Below are 22,068 nucleotides of genomic sequence, written 5' to 3' on the forward strand. Positions count from 1 at the left end.
TAACTGACAGTAGTTCTGTGCTTGGATTTTTCTCACAAGGGTAGAAGCCTGGGGAATGGAGGGAGCCCCTCTGGCTGGGGAAGTGATGAGAGAGATGGGTGCATCCCTGGGTGCTTGCTGGGAAATGAGCCATAAGCAGAGGGCATGACACCACCACCAAAAAGTGTGCACAAACACTGTAAGGCTGCAAACCAGTCTGGCCAAGCAATAAGGGAGTACAAGACACCTCTACTTTGTCATAGTGGATGAAAGGCTGCTTCCAGTTCCTCACTGCACCCAGAAATCTATATATGCAGAAAGAGAGGCTCCCCATGCGTAAGTCCTTTAAGCCACCTGTGCACCAGAGCTTGGCTCTTGGGGGCACAGGGACAGCTTGCCTCCTCATGGGTGAACACAACCTGTGTCACCTCACACAGCAAGGGACCTCAGATAACTGGAACATCCAATGATTGCACCTAGACCGTGCCGGGCATAGGATGGAAGCAAACGAAGATCTGGGAAGGCTGGGGACAGCAGGACATCTCAGTGCCACTGGTGACATCTGCTTGCTGAGGCAGCTGCAGGCTGCACGTAACCCTCAGCGTCCACTTCTGTGCTCAGGGAGCGGGATGCATCCCTGGTGCCTGGGCAGAGCTGGGACCAGCTCTGGGGGAAGAGAAGCTACAGCAGTGTGCGGAAGCAAGCAACTGCCTCCATGAGGGAGGTAGAGCGGGAATGGCCCTGCCATCTGGTATACTAGAAGGGAGTTGAAGTAGAACACGAATCCTCACACACTTTTAGTTAATTGAGCAGAGAAGTAGCAAGAAAGTAGGAAGACACAGTCCTGAAGCAACAGCAAGAGTGAATTCAGGGAAAGACACAGATCCTGCTGGCATCCTTCAGAGGGGCAGTTGAGAAACAAGGAGCTAAGCAAGCTTATGCCACTGTTTGCACAGAGGCAAAGCCTTTTGCTGCAGGCTTGCTCTGGCTTTGAGCCTCTACAGCATGCTTCAGGATGCAACAGTGAACTCCTTTTCCAAAGACAGCTTTGGCTGGCAGCGTGGGCAGGTCAAATGTTGGCTGTTGACTGGGTAAGAGTCACACACATGATGTACATGGCACAAACTCAGATTAACACTTAAAGAAAGCAAAATAAAACTTGGTAACACAAGCAGGATCAACTTAAACTGCACAGGGAGTGAAAGTGTCCAACCCAGGATCAGCAAAGAGCAGACTGGGCAGCCAGCACACACCCACACACGCACCATGCAAACAGCTGCTTTCTCCCAGCTGCTCCAACCAGCCTCCCCCTCTGGCCCACAGCAGCTCCATGTGCCCACCCAGCCCACCTACTCCTCACACTAGGGAACAGGCAGCCTCAAGATCCACCTTCATATTTCAAGTGGGAACAGCACTTTAATGGTGAAGCCTGATGGGCACAGAGCTGACGTTCCTCTCCCACATCACCCTATTTGCCTGAGGCACTGCAGGCTCCTGGAAAACTCCCCCCCCCTCCATGTTCCTCAATCCCTTAGAGAAGCACTGCTTGTACTTTTTGCAGGGGCCCAGCAGCTAAGCAAGCAGCTTAGCAGGAAAGACAGCCCAGGAGCTGTCTGCTCGGGGTCTGAGGTCTGAGCTGTGCTGCTGGAAGGGCACAGACGGGCTATGCATCCCTCTGGTCTTCCACAACAAGCTTCCCTGCTCTTCCTAAGCAGGAATGCCATGAGAAAAGCCCAGCAGCAACAATACAGACACCTTTCTGCAGCCCATTAGTGACTCATTAGCAGTGATGTGCCTCCTGCCTGCCTTACCGGTGACTGGCTTGTCAGGGCCAGGAATAGACCCTGAAGACAGGCTCTTTGGCTGCTCCTGCGGTTTGTGTCCCACCTGAACATGTCATCCTCTGAGATCTAACAGCTTTTCTCAGGGCAATCAGTTGGAAGAGTGCAGGAAGGGAGCCAGTTCGTGGCTGGGAGCAACAGACTTTCTAGATTAATATGCTTGAAGTCCATGGGGGACCAATCCAACCATGTAACACAAGATGTTGTTAAGTGCAGACCAAAGAATTCCTGCCCAGTAGTCATGTGCCATGCACACAACTTCTGTAGAGCTGAAGCAAAGCCTTTTGAAAAACCTGTTTGACTTTGAGACCCTCAGTATGTAAAAATCCACTCTGCCCTTGGACTGCTCAGCCAGTGGTCCGTGAGTCTCACTGAGCAGCTCGTCAGTATCTGCCAAGCAGTTTTCTTGTAAGAACAAAGAGTGCCATTAGAAATCTTCTAATGTAGGAGCCTGTAAGCCACGATCCACTCGCTGGATAAACTGAACAACTCTTAGGGTCATCAACGTAGGGAGGGTTTCATTGGTAAACTCAAGTTATTCCTGTGGGTTTTGGCTAAATCTTTTCCATCCTGTCTCCATTACAGAACAGAAGCAGTTAGCTACTGCTCCACTGGCCAGTGAGGTGACAACCTCAAGAAGAGACCACTGGGAGATCCCCTGTGAGCAGACAGCACATGGAGTAGTAGGCCATGGGAAGATGTCTGCTTTGTGGAGTTCATAAAGGAAAGGCTTCTCTTTCTTGGACTGTTGTGAGACTGAAGGACTCATTTACACACAGAGCTGTCTGCTATTAAGTGTGTTCAAGGATAAGGGCACCCACTGATGAAATTAAGTGGCACAAGAGTTGCTTTAGCCTTTGCCTACCAATACAAAAGCTATCTGAAATAGGTGCACAAATCCCCATACTCAGAACTTGTTCTCAGTGTTTAAGTAGCTATAACTGCTTGATCTGAACTGCTCTCCTTTTTCATACCTGTCTATCTTGCAGCACTGAGACACCATTAGCTCGCTTAAGGGGGGTGGAGGAAACCTTGCAACTGATATATTAATGAAGTCGAGTTTCCCTCAAAGAGAAGGTCGTTCCAATAGTGAGCAGAGCTGCTCTTCCCTGCCAGGGCTCCCTTTCTAATGGCCGTCTCAGGCTCACTGCTGCTGTGCATGCAGGCACCCTCCCTGCAGGGAAGGCTGTCTGCCTTTGCCAACTGCTCACCCCACATGGCTAGCAAATCCCAGACAGACGGTGAAAACGGAAATGTCTTTTTTCCCCTTTTTAATGCTCTTTGCATAATGGCAAGCCCAAAAATCGTTAGTGAAAACGAGCTTATCGCAGGGCCCTTTGATAGCCCTAATCTGCTTATGCACTGCACTTTGAGCTGCCAATCAGAGCAATGCGAACTCCAGCTCTGTGATCACATGGGGCAGAGAGAGGATGAAAGTGATATTGCCTGGGTCACTTCATTATCTAGCCTCCCTATTAAATCTACTGCAGCTTGTTTTGGTTTCCCCTAGTGCTGCAGTCCCAGAAGCAGCAGTCTCATTTGCTCACACAAACCAGGCAGACAGCTACCTTCCCAAACAAAGTCCTCCAGCTGCCTGACAGCCACAGGCACATCTGGCCTCAAAGAATGCTTCACTTTGCTACTGAGTGTATGGACCACAGAATGAGTCCTGCAGAAGCAAGGCAGCCGGAATGAGGAGCGAAGGGGTGAAAAACCTATGGCCTGGGAAGAGCCACATTTAGAGCCAGCCAAACACCCGTATGCTGCCTGTCCAGACAGCTTGCCTGCATGGTAGTAAATTCATAGAGATGCACAAGCCCGCTCAGATCAATCTCTCCAAAGCAATTTCCCAGTCTGCTTCACTCCTCCATCAGTTTTTATGAATCTACCCTCAGGGAAAGACAGCATGATCAAAGGGACACAAAGGAAGAACTTACCACTTGGGTGCACCCCCTCTGCCAAAGAGCCCTGATCCAAAACTTCAGCTGACTTTCCCCAATACACCCCTTAGCAAAATGTATGTCAGCATCCCTGCAGTCACAAAAGGGCAGAGGCACCGAGCTGCTCCATGCCCAGGTGATGAGAACTGGACTGCTTTTACTTTGTCTTTAGTACTGCAGACTGAGACACTTACTGGATTGGGCAGTTCTGGCTTCCACAGTTGGGGTGTAGACTCCTACCCCCAGCTCAGAGTGGGCACCCAGCCTGAACTTGTACAGTGTGTCTGGTTTGAGACCTTCCACAGCATATGAGGAGGTTGGGTCAAACTCCACCTTTTGCTGCAAAATGAAGAGAAAACACAGATTATTTGGTGCAGGTGGAGAAGAAATAAAAGCTGATGCTCAGCTCCAGCACCAAGGAGACCAGCAGCCCCATCACCCATCCTGGCTCCCAAAAAGTCACGGCCATGCTACCTAACCTGCTGCAGTCCTGCAGGACTCCAAAGCATTGAGCTTTCTGGGTGATATACAAGGACCCTGCAGGGAAGCAGATCTCTCCCACCACTTGGCTACACTACTTACAGTCTAGACTTCACTCAGTGCATGACAGCTTTGTGGGAATGCTGTCTCTAACTACAGAGTTCAGACAAGGGGCACAGGACACTGGAATTTGTTTCTTTTCAACACATGATGTCTGCCTGTGAAACAGTGAAGCCCTCATCCATGAGCACTCAGGACTTTCAATGAACCTCAAACCAGCGCTGACAAAAGGCTGGTTTTGCTGACACTTCACCCAGTGGGCGGTATTTCTTATAGCTCTCATGCCACTATAAATCTGAGAGAGTGGGAAAGGACCAGAGGACACTATGATACTGCCATGGAGCAGTTCTCACTGTGTTGTCCTGATGGCAGTGCTAATTTTGATTTATGCAGAGCAGGACAGTAAATGTGGAAGTGCTCTCAACTCAATTTGCTCCTGAGATGCTTTGGAGAGTCCAGGGGCTACAGACAGATTTTGAAGGGCATTTCAGACCCACTTGGATGTCCCACTGCCCACATAAGCATTTAAAAACACCAGCAGTACAGATATATCAGGGAGAGTGCCAGTGCATACTGGAGCTTCTCCTGTCCCAAGCTACTAGTGGTGCTTTGCTAGGGAACAACATGCACTGCTGAGAGCACTTACACAGGGGCCAAACAAAGGCTACTGGACCCTGCCATATGCCTGTGGGACAGAGGAAACATCAGATTAAACAGTCCCATTGTCATACCAGCACAAGCAGCTGAATTGTGATGTTTGGTCCAAAGTGCTGCAGAAGCAGAGACAGGATTCTCACCTGAACACCATCCTCTCCTTCCCAGTACAGCAGCTCATATTTGGTAATGCGTTCCTGAGAGGCAGGCAGCCACGTCAGCAGGATGCGGGTATCAGACTCAGCCTCTGCCTGGAAGTCAGCTGGCTGGGCAGGAACTGGGGACAAAACACACAGTTAGTGCCAGCAGGCAGATGCAGGGAAGGAAGTTGCTCTGCTTTACAGAGACTGTGTTTCACTTTGGGAGGATTCGACCTCCACTTCTGGACCCCCCTTCTTCCTTCTCCCCAGTACTTGGAATATCCTGGCCAACAAGCAAGCACCTCTGGAACCCAGGCAGGTGACAAGGGGACTCTTGCTTACTGCAAGCCCCTGACTCTGCTTCCCAGCTCCTGGGGTACTCATATCCCAGTACAGTTACACAGGTGCCAACACACACATCCGAGGACCTTGTCTCACACTTTCAGCATCATACTCCAGACCAAAGAGTGGGCTGCGTTACTTGCACAAGGATTTATACTAGCTCTCCAAGACCATCTGATGGCTGGGGGGGCAGGGATGACACTGTGACAAGCAACCATTTGAGCATCAACTGCAGTTGTGATGCCTGGTGCAGATCAGACACGCAGCTGAGCTGCACACCACTGGGGTAGGCACAAAGCTGTGGCACCCACGCCATACGTACCCCCTTGCTGCGTTTTGACCTGGATGATGTCTGAGGGTGGCCCGTCGCCCACGGAAGTGAAGGCCAGGACACGGATGCTGTATGTGGTCCCTGTGATGAGGCTCCCCACGGTGGTGAGATGGCTGTCATCGGTGTTGTGCTTTTGCCACATGCTCAAAGGCAGATGCGAGTCGGTGGTGTAGTAAACGCGGTACCCTCGGATCTGTCCATTTGGCTCCTCTGGCTGCTCCCACTGGACCAGCATGGTGCTGGCACTCAGCATCCGTGCCTGGACTTTGAGGGGTGGACTTGAAGGAGCTTGCTCTCCTGTCCGAGCCTCAACCAGCTCACTGGGGGGACCCCTGCCAATGTTATTAACTGCAATGACCCGGAACTCGTACTCCGAGAAGGGGCTGAGCCCACCTATGCTATAGCGGGTTGTTGCCACACCGTCCACCTCCTGGAACTGACCCTCTAAGGATTTGGGCTTGTACTGGATGACGTAATATGAAATGGGGTCAGAGTTGCCCGAATCCCAGGTGAGGGTCACGCTGGTAGCTGTCGTTTCAGTCACTAATGGCTCCGTTGGAGGTTTTGGCAGCGCTGCAATTGGAAGGCAGAGAGGTGTGATTTAAATAATTTAGTCAGCTCAAACCCTGCAATGTGCATGGGGATAAAAATGGAGCTGCCACCTCCCATTAACATTCTTCTTTAAAAGGCAGAAATCATTTCATACTCTAGAACATGCATTTTTATATTACCATATATTGCTTGAAGTGGTTCTTAATGGAAGGATAAACAGAGCAATCATGTTATTAGACGTGCTTGACGCACTTACCAGCAGCAGGCTAAATAAAGGTAATTCAACGGGGATGCAGGAATGTTTCTGTCATGGGGGTTCAGCTGGCAGTAGGAAGGTGCTTGCTGGGCTGGGCTGGCCCCAGAAACCAGGTTTACAGCTGATTTACAGTGGGATACAGTAAAGCAACCAGAGTACCGCAAGTAATCTGGAGCCATGCTGCTTCCACAGAGACAGCATCCTAGGCCACAGGGAGTTCACGGACAATGCTGTTAGATGGGTTGATGGGAAATGCCTTGCAAGTATTACAGTATATGCAGGAGGGATACAGCCAGAGAAATCATCAACTTGCACATCCACTACTTGACTGGGTGTGTCAAACTGCAACCAGACAACAAACTGTTACACAAGAACTCCGTGACACTGTCATCTCTGAAGTGTTAATGAGAACACAGCTACTGCAAGCAAGCATTTCCAGATTTGCCATTTTACCGCAAGAACAAAGAAAGCAAGCATGCATGAGATTTGCGGAGTACACAAATACTGTAAGACAATGAGTGAATTAAAGTCTACAGTAAGTTTAAACCTCCTACAATCCACTCTAGTTAAAGTCATTAGTGACTTGTAATGCAGCTGTGCACAAGGTGGAACTAGAAAAAATGCTCAGCTCAAACAAAGACTCCCAAGTACTTCATTTTCTGGCAGAACCATCAGGCTTGCAGGTTCTACGTGGCGCAGCAGATGGGGGCAGGCTCAGGAGCATGCTTGTCCTGAACGCTGGTGAAGGGTGCCATTTCCAGTGCTAGTGCAACTCAAGCACTGAGAAAATCAGTGAGGGCTGAGCTGGCATAGGAGGCAGGGATATGCAACCCACAAAAGGACACTGCATCATTACCCGTGGAGGGTAGATGCATCTCACCCAATATTACAGCCTGAAGCAAGACACTTCCTACAGCACCAAGAAATTGGCAGCCTCTCTCAGGTTTTGGAGTGCCGTGAGAGTGGCTCTTGCCAGCTCTTGGGTGTGCAGCCTTGTGTGTCTGGTGCCTTGGATGCACTCACTGAAATCAATGTTGTGTCATCTTGCTTCTTCCATATGCCCTGCAAATGTCTACTTTCCAACAAGCACAGGAGAAGCAACATTGGGTGAAGAAGATGGAGACAAAGGCAGCAAGCTGTCCAGAATGAAGGTGCAAATCAAGATAGAGAAACCAGGAGGAAGACAAGAGGTTAAAGTTGCTAAGCAGAGCCTTCCCAGGAACAAAAGAGTAAATACTGGGAACCATCAGTGCAGTGAAGCTGCACCCACCAAGTAGCGAGCACTGTGAGTGAAGGGAGCAATATGTGGCTGAGGTTAAAAGCATCCACTGACTAGCACTAGGGAAAGAGAATTTGCTGTTCATCATCAGGTCAGAGAGGGCTAAGTTTCAATTTTGTGATTTGTTCAAGCAGGGACTCCGTGCTAAAGGTGGCTACAGTGCAAGAGGGGGCCTGTGAGACCAGACAGACTCAAAGGATGACACATCTGTAGAAATCCAAGCTACGTATCAGCTGCAAGGAGGAGAGGGATAGTGTGAATCTGTTTGGCCTTGGATGGGAAAGACAAAACACGTACTTCAGCCTCCCTGTAGGGAGCTGTCTGGGCAGGCTGCCCTGTCCCCAGTGGTCAGCATGCATCAGTACTGTTCCCTGTGAAACAGTACAGGAAGCATGTCTTAAAGACTTAGGAGGGAAACAGGCAGAGCAGTAAGAGAAGAAAGAAAACTGACAGAAGGAAAATTGCTCACTCTGGCAAGGCCTACAGGAAGGTCACACTGCTAGAGCTAACCTCCTTGTCCTGCCCTTACTGCAACAAGGAAAGGAAACATTTGTGCCAAAGGTTCTCTGGATGCAGACTTCCACAGTCACCTGCACCAAGCAGCTCCCACAGCTGCAGGCATGAGTCAGAAACCACTGAGATGAGCACAGTCCCAGTGAGGTTCCCTTGTGACATAGCAAGACACAACGTGACACAAGCTGCATATAGAAGAAATGGCCTCCAAAGCCCAAATGCTAACATACTGCCAGTGGAAAAAAAACAACAACTGGGTTTGGGAACTTCCCTTACAAGGTGGAAAACCCATAAGAGAGTGCAGACAGTTGGCTGTGCCCAAGAGCACTCAAGATCTTTGAAACCCAAGTACAAGGAATAACTCTACCTTTGACAGTGATCTGGGCCGTTGCTTCGATCATGCCGAGGGAAGAGATGGCCACACAGGTGTAGTTGGCAGACTGCATGATGTTGTTCAGCTCCAGCACGTTCCTGCCGACGGGCATCTCATCCTCTTTGGTCAGCTCTTCCACACCAGCCATCCACTTCACGTAGGGCATCGGGGCACCTACTGCCACGCATGTGAGGTTCACGCTCCCTCCAGGCATCACCTCATGGTTGCTCGGAGGGATTGAGAATCGAGGAGCAACACGCCGCACTGAAACAAGGAGGAGACAGCTAGTAGGGCACGGAACCAGCAGAGAGCACTCAGTTGAACCGTAGGGGTACGCAAGGGGGACTCAGAAGTTTTGCCTGTCTATCCCTCAGGACAGATAAAACCGAGTGCAAAAGCTTTACACTGCTTCATCAAATTGTGCATGCTTTGCTCTCCTTCCTCGGCCACTGGAGTCTTATTAGAACTCATTATGGGATGGCTCAGTCCATTCTCTCCACACATGGCATTCTTAAATTGTATCACTAATGTGAAACATTCCTCCATTTAAATTACGTCCCTCTAATTAGAGAGCAAGCACAAATGCCAGTCACACACTCTCTCTGTGCAGGACCCACCGAAGCTCTGCAGAATGGCATTACCTGCTCCGTTTATTAGCTCTAGAGTAAAGAAACCTGTCCCCTAAGCCTCACAAGGTTTGGACAGGGGCAGCAGAAAGGCTTCTTTCTGAATTAGCACGTGTGCTGCTAAATAAAATATAATTCCTTTCAAAATGTAACTCAAGTTCTACCTTGGCTCAGAAAAAACAGTCACCAGAGATGCATGACATTGTCAGGGTCTGAACAGATCACCTTGCTGGGCAGGAGAGAACTAATCTTGACAGATGTGAGTTCATATCCATTTTGACAGAAGGGAGCTGGGCTGGCAGAACCATCCCAACCTCTGTGGCAGTGCTTTGGGAGATGTATTCCTCCTTATTTCACTGTATAGCTTCTCTTCATATCAATCCCTTGCTAGGTATTTCATTGGTATTTCATTCAAGACTTTTTTGTAAGCAACTCTCAGCTACAATAAAGCTCTAAAGCTGCCTGCCATATGCATTCCCGTCAGGAAACTGACACTGAGAAATGAGGCCCCTTCTCCAGGGTTAGTGTTATGGGGCTATTTAAGCAAAGGTAGAGAAACCACTGTGCTCGGTAAATCTTTTGTCTCCTCTGTGCAAGCTCACTTTCGTCTGTAGTTTAAAAAGGGAAACTGCTCCAACGTGTCCTGCCCAGCACCCTGCTCTGCTGTAGCCTCCTCTGCCAAAGAGTGGTCCTGAGGGAGGGCTGCTGTCTGCTGGGCTGGCTCTGGAGGGGCCTTTCCCTGCTGTTTGGCTCCTCCAGTGAGGCCAGCCAAGCGCTGGTGGAAGGCAGATGTGGGGCAATGCACTGCTGGCCCCAGGGGCTCAGCTCTGCCGGTTCAGACCCATCATTTTTCTGTGGATGAGGAGGCTGCCACCAGCCCTGTGAGCCACAGAGGACGCTGTGCCACTTGCTGAGATGACTGTCCCCAAATCTAACCTCACTAGCTCTCCCTTTGATGATTCATCCCCAAACCAACAAGCTTGCAGAAATAGACTGAAGACGAAACCCCCACGCTAGTATGAACAACAGTGCTAAAACTTCGTGATAAATTAGACAATGCTGTCAACACTGTGTGTGTACTACACATCTCAGTGACAAAACAGGGCTCATTAGCTCCTTCCAGCCAGGAGAAGGATACTTGCTTTTCTTGTCTTTTTTTTTTTTTTTTAAATGTCTAAATCCAAATCCAAAGTCTTGCTGGTTGTTTCTTTTAATCAATTATTAAATCTGAAATCAGTGTCTACATGAATGATTGCCAGTGAGGTGTTACCTGACTGACGGGGCAGCACTCTCCGAATGAGACAGAACTGAAAGCGTACTCAGGTGCTACCCAGTCATGAGAATACAGAGTTAACCTGATGGACATGGCAATGGTTTAACATGATGGTGTGTATTTCCAACCAAAGCATCCCAGCGTGTTTGTTAAGAGTCAGCTCTCATTTTCCAATGAATATGGCGTCGAATTATTTCAGCTGTTCAAATTCTGTCCCCATCCAAGGACCACAACCACCCCCCACCCCATGCTGTATGAACACAAAAAAAAGCAAACTTTGAGGACAGAGACAGAGGTGGACACAGGGCGCTCATGCACATGCACCAGGCAAGCAGGTGCCAGAGGCCATAGGAGTCAGAGAGAAAGCAGCACTACAGATGTGCAGGGACAGAGCACAGTAACTCACGTGCAGAGGTCGAGAACTGGACGCCATGCAGGAAGGCTAACGGCCAGCTTACACCAGCAGGTTTTGTCTCCCATCCCTGCGAGACCAGAGGCAGCACAACCCACATGGGCTCTCAGAACCCTCCTGGGGACATGCTGAGTCCAGTCAGTGCAGCGTCCTCCTGTACTGGCAGGAGTATGTTCAGCGGAAGGTATGGGCTCTGCGGGCCTCCCATTCTCGCGGGGGGATGAATGGCAGCTTCTCACCCCAGCCAGTGCGGAGGGAGAGGGGAGATGCTGTCAGTTAGCTATAGTGAGAGCTGGCAGAGCTCACACAGCAGCTTGCAGAGCACCGTCAACACATTCCTCTGGCTCAAGCCAGTGCTTTAAGTCTCTTGCTTTTCTAACACAGGAGTCTGCTAATAATGTAAATAAGTATAACCTCTCAAACGGCGGCGTTCTTCAGAATTTCTGTCCAATTTACAAGTCAAATCTATGGGCAAGCAAAGCCCATGAAGCCACCTTAAAGGCTGCTGGAAATTTCGTTGTTCTTCATTTATTGCAGCAATGAATTTTCCCTTTTAATTAAAATTTACAATTTTATTTTTATTTTTTCATCATCTTTTTGGATCAGGATCTGAGGAGGAGGATTGGAGGCTTTGCAAGAGCAGCACAGGGAAAATTACTGTGAATATTAGAACAATTTCAACGGACAATAGCATAACTCAGAGGTTTGGTTAAACCAGCAGACTGTCAAAAGTGAGATTCGCTGACATTCACCCCAAGCACAGGCGGTGTGAGAGCTCCATGCTGCTGTGCTGTGCAGACAGTGCTCCCAGAGAAACCAAAGTGGAACCAGCGCTGTGCAACCTGAGCCTGTGCCCGGATCCCAGAGGGCAGGGAAGAAGGATGGCAAGGAGATGGGGTCCTGCTCGCTGGGGACAGTGCAGTGAGGATGGAGGGCAGCAGGCAACACATCGGCCACAAAGGTTGAGACTGAGAAGCGTTAATAATTCAGCATGCATTAACATGCACACTTCTTGCCTTGAGAGCAAAGAGCACCAATCGATTGCCTGGCTCCTTTCACCACAGGAGTGGCTGCTTTCTAAGATCTCAGGTTCCTGCTGAGAGTGACGTTACCCCCCCCCCCCCCCCCCAGGGAGCCAGGAACCCTCTCCCTGCTGCTGTCTGCGAGGAGTGGAGGTTCTGAGCTACAGATGCCAGTGATCAAGGCTCTCAGGCTGGTGCTGTCAGCCCCTCTGGCATGCTGAGACACTGCTGGCATGCAGCAAGGAAACACAGCAGCACCAGGAAGGCATGACCATGCTTCTGAAACAGCATGATGCTGCTAGGGAAGGGGAAACCAAGCTGCTTCTCCCTGCTGGCTGTCTTGGCCACAGTGGAGCTGAGCAAATGACAATGCTAACACCCCTGACTCCAGCTTGCAGAGATGCATGGCACTGCTGTCTCCCCCCTTCTGCTCCTCCTCTGCCCCAAGGACAAGCCACCTGAGCTCTGCTCTAAAAGAGGGCTGGTTGAGCAGGATGATGCATGGTGCACAGTGCTCTCAGCCCAGCCACAACTTCCACCTTGCCCCAAACTCCTGCTCTACTCAGCAATGCCTCCTCCAAGTTGGGAAGGAATGAATTTAAGAGATATCCTCAACCACGATCGTAAGTCTCCACGGTTTACTCATCTACAGACACCTTTCATCTCTCCCTAGTGTCATCATTTTAAGGAAGGACTTCAAATGGAAAGGCGGTTGTTGGTGTCTCGCAATCTATTGACAGAATCAACAGCAGGAGAGGAAAAATTGGAACCAGAAAAAATGCATTTACAGTCTAATCTTGTGCTCAAACAATGCTGTACTATTTATGCTCCCAATGCATCCTTGAGTGCTGACATTTTATAGACAATTTCCAAAACAGGGCCTTGCCATTTTTGGATTATATTTCAGCTATAACTTTTAGGTCTAATTATTTGTGCTGACAACCACATATAAAAGAGGATATATCATTACAGTGGTGCAGCACTGGAGACACATCAGCATTCAGCATACTGACATACTAATAGCAAAGTAGGGAAGAGCAAGATTGTGGAGCTGTGCAATTTGCATTCACTCTCTGAAATTTCTCTGATGAAAATAACACAACATTAAGGAGGAGAGTAAGAGAAAGGATCCACTGTATCAAGATAAAATAACTCGTTAATAAATAACCTTGTAGCACTCACAGAGCAATAATTAAATGCATGGGTGAGCAGTACACAGTTTTAAGTAAAGCTGAAAAAACGTAAGATGTAATTATCAGCACCAAACAAATTATAAGTACGGCAAATCCCATTGGAATATTTAGAAACTAATTTCTGTCTTCATATTAAATATTTGCGTACCTGGCTATTTTTGGTGGGGTGGGAAGGAAGGGTCGACAAAAGGAATGGGAAATTACCTGCTCCTGCTGGCTTATATCCATTCTGGGCTGCCTCCCCTCCACTGAAGCATGCAGCCAAACCATCCAGTGCCCTGTCAGAGGTTTGTTCTCCAGAGGCACCTGAGCCATCACAGCAGAGCTCCAAACGCACTGAAATCTGGGAGGCTTTAGGCTTTGGTTTTAATTTCTTTCCTTTTCCTCCTTGCTCTCATTTTCCATCGTTGCCTTGGACCCAGGTAATTTTATCCTTCGTGAAATCTATTTTTAGTTGGTAAACAACAAGGGCCCTATGTCTCTGTACAACCTAAATGAGAGCACGTTCCAGGTAGAGTGAAGGCAGCGTAGTGGAACAACTGCTATGACAACTTGTTAAAACTTGTTCCAGTGATGATTATAAGATCAACTCACACAGCTGCCTGATGGCGCGTGTGTGGGGAGCCAGGGAGTCCCACCGTGCTACCCAGGAGCAACCCTGGGACATATGGCCATCTGAGCATCTCTCTCTTTTCCAGCACGTGCAGATGGATCCACGTGGCACCTCAGTGAGGGAGATATCTCTTGAGCTCCTCTGCAGGCCACCAAAGGCCTCCCTGGGCCATCCCAGAACGGCTGAGGCCACTCCTGAGTTCCCTGCTCACCTACCAGCAATAGCAAGACCCAACCCCAGGGATGAGAAGACAGGAAACACTGCCCTGGCACCACACACGCAAAGGACCTTGGCCAACACAGAGAGCTGGGAGCTGGCCACCGCCCGCGTGGGGACAGCAGGAGGGCAGCTGGAGGAGCAGGTCCTTCTCCAGCTGAGACCAAAGCCAAGTTTTACTCCCTCTGAGAAAGTCAAAACTCTTAAAGCCACATGAGGAACTGAGGGACCTGCTCCCCCTAGCAACTTGTGAAGGGCTGGAGCTACTCTGACTTCCAAAGTCTGCTCGTGATCTCTGGCCAGAAAGCAGCAGCAGTTTAGAGGTATTAGGTAGGCACCTAGCAGAGGTAGTGGGTTAGAGAAGGACCCCACATACAGCAGCATGCACTTACTCCCACCCTACCTTTGAAAAAAAAACATCCTGGCTGGTATTTGCATGGAAAATGTATTCTGTGCATTTTAAAACTCAAGCAACAAAGACATGCAAGCAACGTATCAATGCCATCACCAGAGTCACAGCAAACAGTAAGCAGATTTCATCGGGCACACTGTGGCCGTGCCTGGAAGGGAGCCAGAGTCTGCAGGGCCCCCTCCCCTTTTGGGGATGGCTCTCCTCTCCCTACTGGAAAAGTCCCATCTGACGTGGCGTACTGTAGGTGGATAAGAAGTGAAAAGGACCAACCTTCTCGCTGATCTGAGAGATGAAAGTTTGTTTTGTTTGATGGCAGAGTGCGATGAAGATGAGGAGGGAATAAAAAAAGACAAGGAAAAACACAGAGAGTAAAAACAGGCCAAGCTTCATCTGTCCGCACACCACTGAAACGACAAGACAAGACTACAGAGGTCAGCCACGACTTCCCACCGTGCACACAGGCCGCTCTGTGCCAGGGACAGGAGCGAGCCACTCTTGCACCGCTCTGGCCCGGAGCAGGGCCGGCCCCTGTGCCCCACTGCCAGCCCCGGGCGGAGGGACCCACGCTTACTCACGTGGAGGGAGCTTCGGGGCGGCCCCGCGCTGGGCCAGGTGCCGGAAGCACAGACACGTGCAAAACACACACAGCAAGGGACTCCAGCCATCACACGGACGGACACGCTCCCATGCACCCACTCCGGCTATCAAGATGATGGCAAAGGCACTTTAAACCCGTTGACCACACACTAGGAAAAGCATGTCGATCCGAATTGTATCAAGTGTGAAAGAAAAACTCCAAGTGGTGGATGGAAAATCTTCTACCATGAAGAGCTGCTCCCGCTCTCCAAACAAAGAGCTACACGTAGCAGAGAGATATTAGGCAAGTTACAGGCATGCGCAGGCTCGGCTGGGCTCACTTTCGGGAGAGCCTCATTGGTACCCTTTGCTGCGAGTGAGAGACAGACAAGAAATCAGGACAAAGACACCCAGAGAGAATTGAGCAGATCCCAGATTTTGTTCCTGCGGGAGAGACAGTAGAAGGTTAGTTGCATTTTCCTCATCGACAAGGGAGATCTTATTTCTTTAGCAGGAGTGACCTCACTCCAACTATGGATCTATGGCGTATCAGTTGTAATTGAACCCTCGCTGAGAGAATACAGAAGTGGATTTGATAGTTAAAGACTGCTTATGAGTCACATTTCTGACGGGAGAAGGAGGAGGTGGGGGGAGGAATTTGCTTTCCAGCAGAAACGCTGCAAATGAGAGAACAGCATGTGGCATCATACAGTGCACAGGACAGTCAGCCATTTCCTGCGATTAGAGGACAAGATTTTAACCAACACTGACACGGTACAGACCAGGCAACAAACTGCCAATAACAGCTACAAGCATGGCCTGTGAAGTGCAACGGAGCTTGGAAGAGAACAGCAGAACAGTTGTTTTGATTGCTTCAAGCCAGGGGGACCAACCTGCTGCGCTCACTGGGACTGCGTGACTGAAGGGTGAGAGGCTGACTGAGGGCATGAGCCCAGGGTATGGTGCTCCAGCAGCTGTGGAACAGGCAGCCCCACCAGAAGGATGTTCATGCTACGGGTGCTGCTGCCCCAGGGAGCCCGGTGGGACCGCCCTGCTCAGCACACACAGCTCCAGCTTGCCCAGCGTGTTGACACTTGAGCTTAGAGTTGGAAAGGCGAGGAGACACATGTGAAACACGCTAATTCAAACAGATTACTTTCCGGTCTGTCAAACTGGAACGGGTTTGGGGCCTGCTATTCGTCACTAATTGCCGGATTATCTCTTAATCTCTAATTATATTTGTGGCTTATGGGGAATAAAAGCCAGTAACAGGGCATTTTGGAGCAGCTGTAAGGAGAGAGGAAACACCTGGGCAGAAAGTTCTCGCTCCATTCCCTTCACTTTATGCTTAAGCAGCTGCTGCTTTATCTCAGATGAACCTGATAAATGGTAAATCGAAAGTTTCGTCTCCTTACAGATCCCATTCACATTCTGTCTTATCTCCAGTTCTCCATCCATGTCATTCCTAAGCTAAAAGGCATGTTTTACCAACAGGCTGTTGGTCTTTTTGTTGGTGGTGTCTATTTCTTTCCCTTTCTTCCTTTCCCCAACAAACAAAGGGCTCTGAGCAGTGACAGCAAGAGGCACCTGCCCCTCACGTGGGCATGGTGGAGGGTTAAGGCTGGAATTGCCCCCCCAGCCCACCCTGCTCACAAACCTGGGCTGCCTGGCTCATCACCCAAACACACAGGTCTGCGTGAGGCAAAGCAAGCGATGGCATAGCAGAAGTGCCAACAGAGGATAGGCTGCCCCAGAAGGTGAAAGCAGCACAGCAGCAAGGAGCGAGGCTGTGTCAGAGACACGTCTGCCAGTCCTGACTGTCAGGTGGCTCCAGTGCTCTGCAGACAGAAATCCTCACGCTGATTGCCTTTGGCTTTTACTGGGCTGCAGACATGCTCATTTTCTGCAGCAGCAGCAATACTCTAACCACAGCTGCTCATTGCAGAAAGAATAAGCTTGGGCTTATGGGGAGCTTTGCTTTGTGAATTCTTGGGCATCAGCTCCCTGAAACAAGGCAGGGGCTACGGCCAGGTTGTGAATGCACAAGTCAGAGCTTAGATAGCTAGCCCAAACAAAGGAACATGTTTCTAAAGCTTTTCAGAAGGGGAAACTAATACTTTCCTGAAGGCAACAAGAAAGTTCATTATCTCAATTGGCTCTGCAATTCTGCTGGGAGCTGACAGCATCTGCCCTGTGCTGAAATCCCTCTGGTGCTATGCAAGATGCTAATATAAAGGCAAACCCAGCCACTCTGGAATCCAAAAGACATAGAGGTGAACAAAAACCCAGAGGGGGATGAACCTGTTCCTGCTTATCGCTAAAAGCACATCTTGTGTCTCAAGGACTCCACATAAATCAGATTTTATTTTTTACAGCTTTTAAAGGTCTAGAGGAACAAAAGGACAGATTGCCTTTTTTTACGCCAGATTACATGAGAATAAGACAACCTCCCATTACACACAATAACAATGTGCTCCTGCCACAGTGATGAGTATATTCCATTCCGGAGACAGACAGGATGCTCAGGTCGCCCAAACATCCCTTGCCATTCAGAGCGCACACACATGCACCATGAATTCAATTAAGAGCAGAAAATCTCAGAGCGCCAGAGATGGATCTCCTAACCCTCTGTGCAAGGGGATATGAAAGGGGAGGGGGTGGACATTGAGTCGGCACAGACACGCAGACCTAATTGTTCCACAGATGTCTATGCACACCATGCAGTAAGGAGGGGGAAACAGGCTTCCAAATCCATTTCTGTATTGTGCTGTCAGGCACTGAGCCACCAGCAAGTCTTCTTCTGTTTTCCATAAAGGTCATTTTACAAATAATTAGGCTTGAGCCTTGCATTTCACTGTTAACCACCAAAAGACTTTGCAAGGAATAAAGATGCCTCTGCCTGAAGTGCAGCTGCTATGACTTTGATGAGAGCAGTAGCTTCAGCGAGGAGCAGTGCCCAGAGATAGAAGAGTTAAAAATACTGAGATCCCATAAAAAGGAGCACGCTTTCTTCATTGAGGGGTCATTGCTCTGTGTCGGATGGCTCTGTCATAGTATCACCTTGAGGTCAGGGCTGCACAGAGAATACACACGGAGATCACAGCCCTTCAGACCCATGGCCCTTCCCAGCCACACGCCAGTAGCTTAGGGGTGGTTGCTCTGTGACCTCTGGTGCAGACTGATTTGCCTTCTGATGGTGCAGGGCAGAGGCTGTCCGAAGCAGCAGTCTGGGTCATCCGGGTGGATTCAGCCTGTCAACAGGTGTCCCCTTGCTTGTCCTGCTCCTCACTGCTGGCTGCTGGGCCCTGGAGCTCCAGCAGTGCCCCTCACTGCTCAGGGACTGTCATCCATCTGAGCTGATAGGGTGGCTTAGCAGAGCTCTGCCAGGAGGGCAGGGCTGGGAACAAACGTGTTCTGTTACCCAGCCACTTCTCAGGCATCTCCAGCTCTGCTCTCACCACCGCTCTCAGCTTTTATTCTTCCAGCAATACCCTCAAGCTTTGACTGCCGTTGCTATTTTAGCTGTTATAATATTACATAAGCACCAAATGTCCTTTTTGAAGGCTCCAAGTCTTGTTGCTCCAGGCCAGTGTCAGTCATTCAGAATTATTATTTACACAAGGTCCCCTCTGCAGCAAGCATCACACAGCTGCAAGTGGCCATCTCAGCGAGCTCCCGGTGCAAAACCCTGCCGAGGGCAGAGAACCACTGCTGGGGACGGAGCTGCAGCCCTTGGCTCGTGTTGGGTGACGGCTCCTCACTGAAAACTGGAGAATCAAACTTCAGACTCCAACACGTTTCCCTGCTGCCACATGAGATACCAGCCTGGCCCTTCAAAAGGCTGATTGAGAAAGCACAGATTTTTGTAGTAAAACCATTTCTATTTACGGCAATCTCATATACTGCTTTGTGATCTGGGGACTGAGGAGACACTTCAGTTTTAAATTGTCTTTTCTTTACAAGCAGCTGTGCAGCTGCCTTGGAGGCTGGAAAGCAGCATCTAGAAGTGAAAACTGGGAAACAGCTTTCTTGTTTAAGTATGTGGTCACTACTCCTGTAAGGACTATTCTAATAGCAGATACTGCTCACTGTTGTATGCTTGCATGCAAGGTTGGGGAACACAGCTTGCAAACCCCACAGTTTTGTATGGTTTTTCTTACACACAGTCCTTCAGCTCCCCTCCTTCACTGAACAAACAATAACGCCACAGACAGAGAAAGTGAAGGGCAGAAAAAAACCTTTCATATGGGAAAAGAGATCCACAGAGGCCACTGCCTTCACAGGAATGTCACAGGGCCAGGCCTTAAGCTGAAAACACTCCTCTTTGTGCAGATGTCCCTGAAGACGAAGGCAAACGAAGAGTGAAATGTATTCAGAAAAACCCAATGGCCCACATGAATCGGTGGCATTATTCTTTACTCCCAGCGACCACAATGAGATGACACTGCCTTTTCTCCATGCAAGGCCCACTCTCCCTTCCACACTTAAATCAATTTCTTGTATGTCTTGAATCAACTTCTAGGATTTTTGCTGCTAAATTAGACAGTAAGCTCTGTGGATTAGAGGAATCATCTTCCATATGTTTCTATTCCCTTCTGCTCTCCCTGCAGCACCATCAGTCCCAAATCTAATCACTGTTATGAGATATTGTGGTACATGTAGCCACGGACCACCACTGGATTAGTGCTTCTTTGTAGAGGGAAAAACATCCACGGCAAGCATGCTTGTGCTGGCAGGGCAGGCTGGGAACACGTCGCTGGCCTTCCACAGACAGCCACTGTGGCCTGGCACGCTCTCTGCCCTTGGCTTTCATTCTGTCCTTGCTCCTCCAATGTTTCCTTCTACCCTGCATGCCTGGGGCTGCAGGGCAGCAGCAGGAAGGAGCCCACTCCCAGTGCTGCTCCCAGCCCCGTCCCCGCTCTGCAGCAGCAGATAGACCTGTCAGTCCCGAAACAGGCAGCTTCTGAGGGTTGCTTTCCAGCACACTTAGTAAGATGAAAATAATAGCTTCAAGGAAAATGCATCCATTTTCCTTTACAAATCCCTGGTGTGGAAATGTTTTAACTTTTAATGAAGTCCATCTGTGCAGAAGTGCTGGCTCTGAAGGATTCACAGAGACGAGGTGCTGGTGTACCCGGCTCCTTCCTCCTCCTGTTCTTTCATTGATACAGGAAGCCCTGAGCAGTGCCTGGATGCTCCTTCTATGCCACCAGAATCTTCCTTTGTTAGTGTGAAAAGTATGATAAAGATGCTAATGTGCTTTCCAGCTCAGCACACCCACAAAGGATTACCTGGGAGGCTCGGAAAGGGGAGGACACGATCAAAAACACAAACCCCAAGAGTCAAAGAGACAAACAAACATTTGAACTATTAATAAAACAAGAGGCTGTAAAGGAGAGCGGGTACAAGTGCTCCTGAGAATTACAGAGGGTGGAAATTAGTGTTGCTGCTCAGACCTGCAGAGCAGCGCACTCAGCCTTGCTTTCCCAGAAAGTGCCCAACTTCCTGGGTATTGGCCACAATGAGGTCAATCATTACGAAACCACTGTGTGGTGGTGGTGCAGCAGACGCGCTTAATTTCCGCTGTAATTTAGTATTAATTAATGTCTTCTGCAGTAAAGTTGCAGGCACTTCCTAAAGGCTCTACTGGATGTCACCGATCCTTCTAATGACAACGCTGTAGGACAATCACAAGAGAAAAAGACACCAAGCGTTCTTTATTCTACATCCCAGATGTCAGAAAGGAAGGTATTTCCATTTCCCCCTTTCTCGTTAAAGACATAAAACACCCTGTTGACTTGACTAACTTTTTGCAGTCATTAGCTATCAGAGCAACGACAGGGTATTTTCTGTACAACATTAGCTATCATAAACTGTAAGCACAAGATGTAAGCATAAATACTAGCTAGGCCCCAGCACGCACAGAATTTCATGCAATAGTAATTTATGGGGTACCCGGTCTTAAATATACAGCGGAGCTTTATCAGGATCACACAGGCTAGAGACTGACATTGTAAAGATTATGTGCAATAAAAAAGCTTGTTCCAGAAATTTATGTGTAAGAAAATGGTGGTTAACAGCGAGGCATATGTCTAAGAACATGCTCTCCAGTGAATGTCAGGATCCTCTCCCATGTGCCAACCACCCAAGGCCCACGCTCAGCCCAACATGGACAGGTGAACCTTGCTGAGCAGCGACTCAGGTGTAAGACTCAGTACATCCCTCAGACTTACAGGACTCACTTGCTAAACAAAGAGCATTCGTTAGTAAGAAATCAGAACACTGCAAGAGGAGCTTTTTCTATTCCTTGAAGTTGCCGTGCCTATTTCCAGCCACACTGCTCTAGGAAACACAGCACCAAGAATCTGAGTGTGCCGCAGGAAGCAAACCATCCCCAAACGCTGCAGACGAACGCTGGGTACCCACATAGACCTACGCAACAACAGCCAACATGGTAGACAGGATCCTTTCCCTCAGAGTGCAAAGGGACAATCTGGGATGAGTTTTAGCACAGCTTGCCTGAAAAATGAATGTGGAAGAATAGAGGGAGTTTAAAATCATACGCAATTACATTGTGAGAGTGAAATGAATGATTCCACTGCACAGACACAGCTTCATCTTCTGAATATGTTTAACTGGATCCTTCAGTCTTCCAAAGACTCCCATAATCCAAATTAGGCTGCAAAACAGAAAAGCAGTCCCCCAGAACAAGCAAAGACAACAATGCCAGAAGACACCCTTAGAAGCAAAGAGAAGCAAACACACATCATGTGAAGACTTGTTCACGCTCATGTCCTCTTCCCATACCAACCAATGCGTTGGTTTTTGTATTGTATTTTCTTTCTTCAAAACAGAGAGAGGAAGAAATGAAGATGAGATTTTATTATTAGACAGTTGGTTTACTATGTGAAAACAAAATCTGTTTCTAACTTCCTAGCAAATAATGCTTGCACCTGCACAAGAACCTTCTTTCTCTCCTTGGCAA

The 22,068-nt window shown here is 49.0% G+C and overlaps 1 protein-coding gene across 1 annotated transcript in view; it reads right to left on the reverse strand.

The window, feature by feature from the left end:
• PTPRF (protein tyrosine phosphatase receptor type F) overlaps positions 1 to 22,068 on the reverse strand; it is a gene marked incomplete at its 3' end in the record, with an annotated part of 217,628 nt that overhangs the window by 53,292 nt on the left and 142,268 nt on the right. Inside the window, exons 6-9 of the mRNA XM_079535358.1 lie at positions 8,735 to 9,004; positions 5,759 to 6,340; positions 5,098 to 5,231; positions 3,955 to 4,099 (exon numbers count right to left, since the gene is read on the reverse strand). Coding sequence (XP_079391484.1) covers positions 3,955 to 4,099; positions 5,098 to 5,231; positions 5,759 to 6,340; positions 8,735 to 9,004 — 1,131 coding nt within the window. The remainder of the gene's footprint in view (positions 1 to 3,954; positions 4,100 to 5,097; positions 5,232 to 5,758; positions 6,341 to 8,734; positions 9,005 to 22,068) is intronic.

This window comes from Tetrao urogallus (assembly GCF_951394365.1).
Source record: "Tetrao urogallus genome assembly, chromosome: 5".
Classification (NCBI taxonomy): domain Eukaryota; kingdom Metazoa; phylum Chordata; class Aves; order Galliformes; family Phasianidae; genus Tetrao; species Tetrao urogallus.